The sequence below is a fragment of the Geotrypetes seraphini genome, chromosome 8 (genome assembly GCF_902459505.1).
Source record: "Geotrypetes seraphini chromosome 8, aGeoSer1.1, whole genome shotgun sequence".
Classification (NCBI taxonomy): Eukaryota; Metazoa; Chordata; class Amphibia; order Gymnophiona; family Dermophiidae; genus Geotrypetes; species Geotrypetes seraphini.
The window spans coordinates 126,729,686-126,742,763 of record NC_047091.1 but is presented as its reverse complement, the minus strand read 5'-3'; the positions used below and the strand labels follow the sequence as shown (position 1 = coordinate 126,742,763).

Below are 13,078 nucleotides of genomic sequence, written 5' to 3'. Positions count from 1 at the left end.
GCTTCTCCCCAGCCCCGCCCCCTCAACCTGTTCACTTGTTCGGAGCGGCATCGGGAAGGCACTTGCGCCTGCGCAGGCATGACACGATGACATCACACGCATGCGCGCTTGAATGTGATGTCACCGTGTTGCATCCACACATGCACAGATGTCCTCCTGACGCCGCTCCGAGCCGAAAGATTTTCAAAACCCAAAGTGCTGGGTTTTGGAAAAAAAAAAAATGCCCGGACATGCCCTCTAAAAAGAGGACATGTCCGGGTAAATCCGGACATCGGGTAACCCTGGCCTGGCCTAATATAACAGCACTTACCAATAGGATGCCTAGCGATGCCTAAGCATGCATAGGCACTGCTAGGCATGATTCTATATACAACGCCCCGAGGTTGATTGACAACTGCGCTGACCAGGGCCCACAAGTTAGGTGCCATTTATAGAATCTGACCCTTAAAAGCGGCCGCCAATCATGTGTCAATCGCGCATCGGTGCTGGTTTCAGAATCACATGTACAGGAAAGACAAGCACCAGAAAAGTAGGCCAGGGTATTCCAGGCCTACATTTCCAGTGCCTATCTTTGCATGAATAACACCTACGTAGACTTTAGGGTGCCAAGCACCACTTCCAGCCTTGGCCACACCTATTTTAGCATTCGGCAGCCAAAAGCAGGTACAATTCCTTAGGTACAATTCCGGCACCTTTTATTTAGGCACCAGTAGGCACTTCAACCCCATCATTTTTTTTGCCATTTCTAATGGCGCCTAAGTTAAGGCTCCAGCTTTAGAATTTCCTCCTTTGTGTCCAGATGTTTGGTGTCAGACTATACTCAGACAGAGGCCCTGAATATCTGGCATTCAAATAAGCACCTGGAGGACTATCTGGATTTTGCTATTCTAACTTTATCTGGATAGTTACCCAGTTAACAAACTGAAAATTACTGTTAACTAGGTAACTCCCAGCTCTGCCCAGACTTCACACCAAGGCTATCTTGCCACTACCCAGAGAGTGCTGAGATGGAATCATCCGATATTTAATGGCTGTATCCAGATCAGGGCCGCTGAATATCCAGGTATAGCCTTTTCCGAGGGATTTATCTGGATAGCAGGTGCTCCAGTCTAAATATGATCCACTAATTATTGTCCACTACATAACTGAACACAGAATCAGCAATAATGACAGAAGAGAGCTGTGTGCAATTTAGGCCCTTTCCATCAAGCTGCGTAAGAGTATTTTTTATCGCAGACCACTGTGGTGAAAGCTCCAACGCTCATAGAATTCGATAAAAAACCCTTACGCGACTTGATAAAAGGGGGGCCTTAGTTAAATATATATTGATAAGTTGTTGTTGAACAGTCTTTTAATTACCAGCTCTCTTCTCAGTAAAACAAACTATATATATTATTGAGAAGTAAATGATTTTCTTACCGTTGTGAAGTGAACTGTACAATATATTGCAATAATCACAAGGCCAATGATGATTGATGCAACAGCCACCCACAGGGCATTTTGACCAAGCCTCCTTGAACCTTCTATGTCTCCTTGCTTATAGCTGTTTAAAGCCTATAGAATGGAAGGGCAGAAGCTGTAAAAGTGTAACTGTGGCAAAATAAATATCCACTTGAAATCACTTTAGTTTAGTATTTAATTATAATAATCTTGGCTTGTGTTTTTAATTTATGTTTTTTAAAAAAATCTTATTTTCTACATTTCTATTCCACACTATCCAAAGTTCTAAGTGGATTACAAGTTTCAAGTTTAATAAGTTTTGATTTTACGCAATATCCAATATTTCAATGCGTATTACATAATTGTAATATTCAATAAAAGCCAGGGATGACAAATACAAATGAGACAAAATTATTCAGACAAATCATTATGTTCTATTAATACAAACTGGAACAAGTAGGTAAAGGGTAGAAATACAATTTATACAATTTATAAAAGAAAATAAAAGAAAAAAAGAAAAAGGAACATTTAAGGTTTGTACACAAGGATAGGGTCAATTAAGAAAGAATATAAAAAAATAAATTGATGGAAAAAGCTTTAATTATTTTAAAATGATTCAAGGAATGAGGTAATGTTAAGAATGATTAATCAGTTTAAAAGACATACACAGGTGGGTGGATGGATGAACATGATTTGAAATTAAATGTTAACAAAAACTGAGGTGATGATGGTGAAAAGTCTAAGGGACAATTTTGAGATAGAAAATGTTGTTGTGATGGGGGAGCTATTGGTGGTAAAAAAGGAGATGACTGTATTAGGAATTTGCTTGGATAGTCATTTAACTATGGAAAAACAAATACTGAAAACAATTCAGGTAGGATATATGCAATTGCAACGGTTATACAGATTAAAACCCACGTTACCAGCATTCGACTTCTGTAGTGTAGTGCAAACACTGATCTTGAATAGAGTGGATTATTGCAATGCACTATATTCGGGAGTTGCGAAAGTGAAGATGAGGGCACTGCAAATGTTGATTAACTCTGCAGCAAGATTGATTACTGGGTCCCATGAATGACTCACTAATATCTTCCTAAAAATAGGCTAATGCTAGACCAGGAAATTCATATACTTGAAATTAAACTAGAGACTTTGGATCTCAAGTGCCCACTGTTATTTTGCCAGTAGATCAAGTCTTAGCTCATAACTTTCTTGCGGGCTATCATCAGTCCATTAGTCCCTTTTGTGCTATTTAATTTATTTTGTGTAAAATACTTTTTCTTTATATAATTCTTTTTCTAATTCATTTTTATTAACTCATTTTTATCCTTATCTTAAAATTCTATTGTTATCATTATAGTACTTAGCTCGGGTGTAGTTTCTACCCGGCCATCTAGAAACAGACCGGTCGGGTAGAAAACTACACCCAAGCTAATTACTATAATGATAACAATAGAATTTTAAGATAAGGATAAAAAATGAGTTAATAAAAATGAATTAGAATATGAATTATATATATAAAAAAGTATTTTACACAAAATAAATTAAATAGCACAAAAGAGACTAATGGACTGATGATAGCCCGCAAGAAAGTTATGAGCTAAGACTTGTTCTACTGGCAAAATAACAGTGGGCACTTGAGATCCAAAGTCTCTAGTTTAATTTCAAGTATATGAATTTCCTGGTCTAGCATTAGCCTATTTTTAGGAAGATATTAGTGTGTTTCACTTATGTAAAGAAGGTCCCATGAATAACTCACGTAACCCCAGTGCTGAAGCAATTGCATTGGCTGCCCATGGAGCAAAGAGTTCACTTTAAGATTCTTTTGACTATACATCAGATTTTGTATTAAGTTTCTCTGGTTGTCTTACAGGGTTGGTATTTTTTTTTTTTAATATATTGGCCTAGAAGGTGTTTGAGATCAGAAAATAGTATGAAACTGAGTTTAGAGGGCAAGATGTCAATCTCTCATATTAGGAGTGGTGCAGCAATGCTGTCTGTGGCAGGTGCCGAGCTTTGGAATGCATTGCCGGAAAATTTGCAATACTGTGCTGGAAGGATGAATTTTAAGAAAATACCTAATAAAACCTCAATTGTTCGTTAGCGCATTCCTGTGTTAGTTCTTTTTCTCTTTTATGAGATCTGTTTGCAAATATGTCTATATGTGGTGTTTAACCTGTTATGATTGTAATCTTTGTAAACCGTATAGTTAATATACGTTCTATAAATTTTTAAATAAATAAATAAATAGACAATGAACAGTTAGTGATAATTAACAAAAACACCAAACCATGATAGTTAGACAATGGGTACACTCCTGAAGACCCCAAAGGCAAGAAGGAAAAGAATAGTCTTGAGCTTTTTCTTGAAAGATCCAAAGCTGAAAAATGTATGGAGAGTTCAAGGCATAGCATTCCAAAGTTTAGGTCCCATGACACTGAAAAGAGATCTTCTAGAAGTTTTTAGCCGGACTAGTCATATGGAGGGAACTACCAGAAGATCACCAGAGGAACGTGGTGTCCTGGTAGGCTGGTAATGCTGCAACAATGCGGAAATTCATAAAATTTAAGAGCATCACAGTTTTATTGAGATATTTTGCCAAAAACATCTAAAAAAAAACATTTAACTCATAGCCATAACCAAATCAGAAAAACATCTAACTTACTGGTTTGATTATGACTTTTAGTTAGACGTAAGTAACAGTTTTGAATATAAAACATCCCAGGGAAAAACATTGGAAAACAAGCTATAGGGATGTCTGTCTGGCAGTATTCCTAGTAACTGGCGTACCGACATTCCAGCAGTAGAGTCGCAGCCTAGTGGTCAGTACAGTGGATGTCACCTAAAGGGATCCAGGTACAAATTCCACCTTTATAAACCCCTTCATTTGATATTGTGAGCCCGCCAAGAACAAGAAAACTATTGAACCTAAAGATCCACTACTACAATAGCGCCCAGGCTTACACGTCACTTATATGAGTGGAGGAGTAGCCTATGGTTACAACTGCTGTCTCAGCACCCTGAGGTTGTATGTTCGATCTCAGCCTGCCAGGACAGATAGGAAAATACTTAAGAATACCTGATTACTATTCAATGTATTGTAAACCACTTTGGGTGAATCTCTTCATGAAAAGGGATTAATAAAGCCCAATAAATAAATATATCTAAATACAGGAGGTATTTCTATCTTCCACGAGGGTCATATATTTGTACTGAAATTAAAGCATTAAAAGTGGGAATTGAACCTGGATCCACTGCACTGATCACTAGGGTACTCTATCCACTTGTTTACAGTTTTCTTAGGAATGACCATAACATCTACAGCTGTTATAGTTCCTGGTATCTACTATCACTGTGACATCTTTGGAGGGGGTGGGAGAGGGTCAGTGATCACTAGGGATTTATGGAGAGTGTCATGCCTTAATCCGTCTGGTGCTCAGATATTCAAGATACCCTTTTCTGAGTTAGTTGTGACTGACATGTCTAGATAATCATGCACTTCTGTTTTTTTGCCCTGGACGGGGATTTTTTTTCTGTTCCCTTACCACTGAAAGATATCCAGATTTTAAGCCTGCCCAAAACATTCTTCCAACACACTCCCTTGCAATGTAGATTAATTGCAGAGTATAATGTCCAAATTCTGGGTTTCAACAATCATGACAGATATTTTTGTGAGAAAAACTTCATCTGCCACTTTGTGCTGCTTTTGAGACGTTTTTCTCTTCTGAAAATGAGTGCCATAGTGTAAACAACCAACATTTGAAAATGCTATGAACCAATCCAAAAGTTACACAGTTGGCAGCATTTTGAACAACTATTCATTAATTTTAACAGATTCTGTATTATATATATTTCCCCCTCCTTACTTTGAACTCTCTCCCAAAGCATCTCCTACCACTCTCCTTGCAGAAAACCTTTTTAAGATTATCTTCATTGTAAGCAACAAAAAAGCTTCTCACCAAGGAGAATCCATGGTAATATTTTAAATAGCTGCCTCTGCTGGTAAGTATGTTTTTCAACAGAAAAGTCATTTTTAAAAAATTGTCCATTTCATGAGAACTCTGAAAATATATTAGGTCAATATTTAAACATATTTAGCTGGCTAAGTATAATTATTGTTAGGTGTATAGACATGAGAAAGGAGTTCCCATGAAAGAAAAGCTTTTTATGGTTTGGAATGAAGTAAAATTGTTTCATTGGTTGCCAGTAGAATTCTGCATCTGGCATTCAAGTTGATGTATAGGGAATGCCCTCAATATACTATATCAGTCTATCGAACAAGATATTGTGATTCAATTTCTGTATCCTACCTCCCTCCTTTCCTCTAGGGTATATATATTCAGTTCTTCACGTGGCAGTGGTCCAAAGAGCTACCATGGAAAACCAGCACTGTCAAACAAGTACTGGACACCTTAAGTGAGTCTTCAGCCTTGTCCCCTCCCAATTCATTTTCAGGTCTCTAACCTGTCAGCTTCCATCCAAGAATATGATGAGTAAACTCTACAATCATGAGTAAACTCTACAAACTCTACAATCACTCTACAATCTCACAACAATTCTATAAAAATGCATAGCCAGTGGCAGAGATGAACATTTTTTTTAAATGTCAACCTCTGCCAGGTAGGATAGACCAGGATATTCAACATTGGACTCTGCGCACAAGTATTGAATATCTGTGTTAAGTGTTGATGCCCAGAAGTATCGGCTTTTTGAGCCCCTATCCTGCACACAGCTTGTACGGATCAGTTTATTTCCGACTGGCATTTTTATCCACATATCTTTACCATAGGACTTCATAGGGACCCCTGAAGAAGACATTCTGTCGAAAAACGGACCGTGTTGGGTCCAGGGTCCAAAGCTGGACTGTGTCCTAGAGGTTTTTATGTGGTTTGCCAAGTTTTAATATTATTTTAATATTAATAAAGTCCATGCCAGGAACATCATTTCTCCACATTGTTTTTTGTTTCTTCTTGGATTTATCTGTGGAGATCATTGGGTCAATTCTCTTGTTTTCGATACCCAGAAGTTATGCAGGCATGAACGATATACAGTGCCATACCTGCATCACTAACCAGGTAAAGTTAGAACTGCTATTTAATCAGTCCTACTGCCTGGTTAACTATGCAAATACCAGCACTGAATATTGCCGGTACTTGTATAACTTCCATGTTGGATATTCAGCAGCAATCTCAGTTAAGTGCCGATGAACATCTCCTCCTGAGCCACTCAGCATGATTTAACTGAGCAGAAGCCTCTCCTAGCCAGTTTAATCCATTTCAGTATCAGATCCTATGCTTTTATATCATTTAACTTCATTTTTGAGGTAAAAGTAAGTACTGATGGTTCTTTGAGTTTTTGTGTCTGTCAGGACTTGCTTTGCTTTGACTGCAGCTGCTTTTTGTGTCCACCTCTCTCCTCTTTCCCCCCCCCCCCAAAGATGTTGCCCTTAATGACTGCCTATTCTTAAAATGGTTGGGCCAGTCCTTCATAGGAGATGGCAGAAGACCAGGAGGGATGTGGCAGAGATTATAGGAGGGGTCTGATCTATCCGGTGTGTCATCAAGACATGAAAGACTGAAACGGTTTTGATGTCTGTTCACAGTCCATTTGTCATAGCTTTCTCTTATAATCACCTCTAAGCTTGTTGTTGAAATTGATTACTCATCATTTATCAATGAAATCTGTTCTGTTTTGAGCGACCATTTGCCTTTGTTTCCTTTGGAGCTTTAATGCAAGTTCCACAGAGAAAAGCCTTGGAAGATATACAGTATTTCCCCAGCTCCACGCCACCCCACCCAATACAGCTCAGAGACATGGGGATGTGTGAAGGCTGTCCTTTCTCAAATCCTGCTATATTTAGAGGTAATTTTATAAAGCTTTTTCCAAATATATAACATTGTTTTATATGGAGCAAAGGGCTTTTATATACAGAGATGGCGTCCATCTATTAAAGAAGGGATGAAATGTCTTCTGCAGCAGGCTGGCTAATCTACTGAAGAGGGCTTTAAACTAAAATCATTGGGGATGGGTGAAGAAAGCTCTCAGATAGGTAAGACATTGAATATTTCTATAGAAATGGACAACATCTGGAAAGCTGTATGTACCGTGTTTCCCTGAAAATAAGACCTACCCCCAAAATAAACCCTAGCATTCTTCCTTCCCAACCAATCCCCATCAACCACGATCATAAATACTTCCCGGCAGAGGAGCATCAGGCCAGCAGCACTCACAGGCTGCTTCGCGGCCTTCTCGCTGGGGCCTTCTGTGTACTGAGGCCACAGCGAGAAGGCCATGAAGCAGCCTGTGAGTGCTGCTGGCCCAACGCTCCTCTGCCGGAAGGTATTTATGGTCGCGGTTGATGGGGATTGATTGGGAGGGAATAATGAAGGGTCAGCAGCGGTTCGGCGGTTCGGCTGCGTGGCAGGTGCAGTGGTGGGTGCTCAAGGGTTCTGCTGCATGAGGGATGGGAGGGAGGGAAGGATGGAAGCTGGGCAAGAGTTCTGCTACACAGGAGGATGGGAGGGATGGAGGGATAGACAGATGCTGCAGAGGGAAGGCACAAGGGGATGAGTGAGAGGGGAGGAAAGATGTTGCACATGTGGAAAGGAAAGAGGAAGATTTGGGGTGAAGGAGAGGAAGGGAGAAATGATCATGTACATGAAAAACATAAGCCCTATCCAAAAATAAGACCTAGTGCCTTTTATGGGCCCCAAATGAATATAAGATACTGTCTTATTTTCTGGGAAACACGTACTAAGGACTATAGTATAGGAGATAAGGTTCTGGATTTAGAAGCTGTGCTGGAGGAGGCTGATTTAGATTTGGTGGCACTCATGGAGAACCCATGATGGGATATCATTATACTGTGCTGTAATCTATTCAGGCAGGACAGGATAGGGAGAAAGGAAGGAGGAGTAGCATTATTCTATATGTTAAAGATGATATTAAAGTAACAGAATTGCAAAATTTATGGGGTACGAGGCTGCACTATAGGTTAATCTGGAAAGAGAGATGGAAATTCTGTGTTCATTGTGTGACCTACAGGCCTCCTTCACAGGCAGAAGAAGTGAACAGAGATTTAGTTGAAGAGTTAAGAAAGGGGAAATACTATTAATAGGTGAATTTAATATGCCGGATATTGATTGGGACATCTCTGTTGCAAGGTCTTTTAGAAGTAAGGATATCATGGGTTCTCTACTGGGAGAACTGTTCCAGCAGCTAATAATGGAATTCACATGGGAAGGGACCGTATTGAACCTGATGCTTATGAATGGAGATAGTATTTCTGATGTTACGTGGGTGAACATCTATCATCCAGTGATCACCAGATGGTGTAGTGGAAAGGGGTTTATTCAAAAGTGAAACATAGAAATATTACGGCAGATAAAGGCCTAATGGCCCATCCAGTCTGCCCTTTCCCACCATCCATTATCCTCTTTTCTCACTAAGAGATTCCACATGCCTATCCGATGCTATCTTGAATTCAAATACCGTCTTCGTCTCCACCGGGAGACCATTCCACGCATTTACCACCCTTTCTGTAAAGAAGTATTTTCTTACATTATTCCTGATCCTATCACCTCTTAACTTCATCCTATGCCCTCTCCTTCCAGAATTTTCCTTAATTTGAAAAAGACTTACCTCCTGTACATTAACGCCATGGAGATATTTAAACATCTCTATCATATCCCCTCTCTCCCATCTTTCCTCCAGAGTATACATATTAAATTCTCTAAGTCTGTCACCAAACGGTTTATTTCAAAGAAAAAACATAAACCCCACAGATATTTCACATGGAGTGTAACATTCACAATAATGCCCAAGTGTCAATTATTTATAGATAATGAATGATATTTAGTTTTTGGGGGTTTTTAGAAAGATTTTTTAGAAATAGGAGTTATCCTCAGTGTGAAGTACTGAGCTAAAGAAAGCATGCTCACCAAGGAGCAAAGAGCTCTATCGCTCCCAATTTTTGCCCCAGTTAAAGCAGTGGGATGTTTTCACTCATTAGTAATATCGAAACTCGATTACTGCAATTCTCTCTTTCTTAACATATCATTGAAAGAAAAAAGGAGATTACAATTGATTCAAAATACTGCAATAAAGTTAATATACAATGCAAAGAAATATGATCATGTTTCTCCGCTGTTAATAGATTCTCATTGGCTACCTATTAGTCATAGAATCACATTTAAAATAATGCTACTCATCTTTAAAACTTTAGCATGCGGTGAACCCCAATTCATATCTAGACTCTTGATACCTTATAATACACAACGCTCACTTCGTTCCTCCAACCAGAATCTTCTCTCAGTACCTTCTCTGAAAATCATTGGTACAAGAAGGGCCGACATTTTTTCCGTGACAGGTCCCCTATGGTGGAATGCCCTCCCCCAATACATTCGTAATGAAAAAGATATTTTAATATTTAAAAAACTTTTAAAATCTTATTTATTTAGAGATGCTTTTAATGTTTAAAGCATAGTATGTTTATAATTGCTGAGGTTTTTACTCCCCTTTACCTATTGTCATTTCCTTTATTCTACCCCAAACAAAAATTGTAACTTTTATCTTTTCCTTCCCAGCTGTATGTTTGTTCAAGTTAAATGTTTTTTGTTAAATTGTTAATCCCTTTTTACTTTATTATATTTTTGTTATGTACATCGCTTAGTGATTATAATAGGCGATTAATCAAATTTTGTTAATAAACTTGAAACTTGAAACTTCTAACCCTTGCAGACCGCACACTATCATCAGATACTCTTTATTTGCTATATTGTATAAATAAACACCTGTGAACAATCTATGTGTGGAATCAATAATCAATAAATGAATAAATAATTAGTAACACTCCAAGTGTATATCATGCAGGTAATCTTTCAGTCGTGATTTTGACGATAAGGACTATAGACTCAGTGCAAGTTAAGCATAATGGCAAAAAGAGGCAAAACTACCTATCTTGGTATTCCTGGCGGTTCATTTGTTCTGGACAAGGCTATCGCCATTGTAAACAGTCCAATAACTCCAAATTCTCAAGTGTCCTACAGAGCTCCATTTCAGGGAACATGACTGCTTCATAATGAACTTCACAATTAGAACTGAAGTATAATGAATGCCACCACAGAATCACCAGAGAAACATTTAAGAAAGTAAAGATGTTAACCACTATATTTCCAACAAACCTCAAACACATTAAATCCTGGCTAACAGAATACAAATTACAATTGAACCCTGAAAAATCTAAGTTCATTATATATATTTCACAATTCAGGTCAAGTTTGTCAACCTCCACGAATCCTCCTCCAAAATGTCCCTGTTACCTTTATCCACCACAGTTCGTCTTTTAGGAATACACCTAGACTCACAGCTTACATTTATCCCCCAAATTTCTCAGCTTGTGCAAAAGTCATTTTTCAAACTAAGAGTGATATGCTCCATCCGCTCTCAGTTCTACCCCTCAGCTTTAAATACGCTAATTTATTCACTTGTGCTCCAACAGCTAGATTATTGTAACTCTCTTTATATCGGTCTGAAAATTCAAATGATTCCAAATACAGCCATTCGATTGATTCACAATGCCAAAATATTCGATCACATCACTGCACTTCTGAAGAAATCACACTGGCTCCCTATTACTTACAGAATATCCTATAAAATACTATCACTAACCTATACAGCACATAATTCAAGAGAACTAGCCTACCTTGCACGTCTACTTACCCTCTCCATACTGGCTAGACTACTTAGATCAGGCAGTTAGAATCAATTCACCATCCCCTCCTATCAAGAAATAATTCATGAACACATTCAATCTGTAATTTTTTCAGTACAAGGTCCATGACCTTGGAACAATGGAACTCACTTTCCATTTCGTTGAGACAACAGATACCATTAGACAAAGTCAAATCCGAATTAAAGACTTTCTTATGTGATGATGTCTATCGCTGAACTGGCTTTTCTGCATGAACTTCTCCATTCTTAATGACTGGGCCTTCGTAAAGTTGATGGCTTACCCTTCTGTTGTTCCCCCCTCCCCCTCTTTCCTACTTTGTAGTTCCACCCTCAACCCTCATTCTCATGTCTTATTTTGAAACCATCATCACTGCCCTACTTACTAATTAGATTGTAAGCTGCCTAGAAGGTAATGTCCGTAGTACGGGGTAGCAAACCCACAATAAACTTGAAAAGGCTCCAATGCCCAGTCAATTCCTGTGGGCGTTGGAATGTTTACCATGCAAGCCTGCACTGTTGGCTTTAGCAAAAGGTTAAATACACCAGAGGTATAAAGTTTTAGGGGACATTTTAAACTTCCTACCTAAGTACAATTTCCATGGGTATTTTGTAGTAGGAAATCTCAGATCAGATATTTAAATGGGATGTAGATGCATAATTTCCTTTTGAAAAATCTCCACTGATGCAAACCCTTGAGGCTTTGCAACTACTTTTGTGCTGGTGAAATTTCAATAGAAGTAATTCACAAGCATTTAAACATACAATATATACGCAATAATTTTATTTCTTGACCTAACCACAGTTCTTGGATCTCTTCCTCATAGCACATATGCTATGGAAGTCTGTATACCCTTTTGCTGAATTGAAAAAGGAGCAATTGTCAGACATGCATCGTTGGAACAACTTGTATACTTTTACCTATATTGAAGGCAAAACAATGTTTTGCCCCCCAAAAGAATTTTAAATATTGCCCCATTATCCCCCTTCCCCTTTTACAAAACCATAGCGCGGTTTGTAGTGCCGGCCATAGCGGTAACAGTTCTGACGCTCATATGAGTGTCGGAGTTGTTACCGCCGCGGCCAGTGCTAAAAACCAAGCTACGGTTTTGTAAAAGGGGGGGATATGTTTACATTTATATATGTATACATATATATATATGTATATACAAGTATGATCTTAAGTCTGGCATTTTCCTAAAATTTTACTCACCATTATGGAGAAGACAAAAGCAACAATGTTGATTGGATAAGCAGGACAGAAGCATGAACAGATGGTAAGCAGCAGGTAATTCTTTGGCATTGGAGGCTCTGAGCTCTCACCATCAATATAGGTCTCAGGACTACTCTCTAAAGCCCTCTTGATATCTGAGTTGGAAGTAGTTTGAGACATGGAAAGAGCTAAGGAAAGGGCAAGTTCCAAGCCAGTTCCGTTTCTAAGCTGAGAACTGTCAAGCTGACACTTGCAATGTAGCTCTGAAATCCTAGTTGCAGATTCAGATGAGATGTAACCTCATCTCTCCTCCCCCTGCTCTGTGACGACAAGTTAGGAAAGAGTCTGAGAGAAAATGAAGCTCAAACAATTTGCTGTGGAGTTTTAAAACCACACCTACTTTCATAGAAGAAATTGAAGAGCTACCATGTGGTGTAAAAAAAAAAAAATACCCAGCAGGAGACTAGCATGTCCCACAGTACAGTAAATTATTATGTTGCATGTGTGTAAAACCAATGACCATGAACGGGTAAATATTTTAAACATGGGACCCTATTTATTAAACCAGAAAACAGAGAATGTCAAATTCTGCACAAACACCAAGGAATCCAAAAAGGAGCAGAGTATGTCTGGTCTTCAAACCAATCAACCTTTAATGCAACCACATGAATAAAACAAACTACTCCGAAGACTCGA

The 13,078-nt window shown here is 38.6% G+C and overlaps 1 protein-coding gene across 5 annotated transcripts in view; it reads right to left on the bottom strand.

Moving 5' to 3' along the window:
- The window catches only part of TMEM233 (transmembrane protein 233), a 41,080-nt gene extending 28,456 nt beyond the window's left edge, over positions 1-12,624 (bottom strand). For all 5 annotated transcript variants that reach the window (XM_033954043.1, XM_033954044.1, XM_033954046.1 and 2 more), the window contains exons 1-2: positions 12,383-12,624; positions 1,420-1,554 (exon numbers count right to left, since the gene is read on the bottom strand). In XM_033954043.1, coding sequence (XP_033809934.1) covers positions 1,420-1,554; positions 12,383-12,562 — 315 coding nt within the window. In that variant the 5' untranslated portion in view covers positions 12,563-12,624. The remainder of the gene's footprint in view (positions 1-1,419; positions 1,555-12,382) is intronic.
- Between the last annotated feature and the right edge of the window lie 454 nt (positions 12,625-13,078).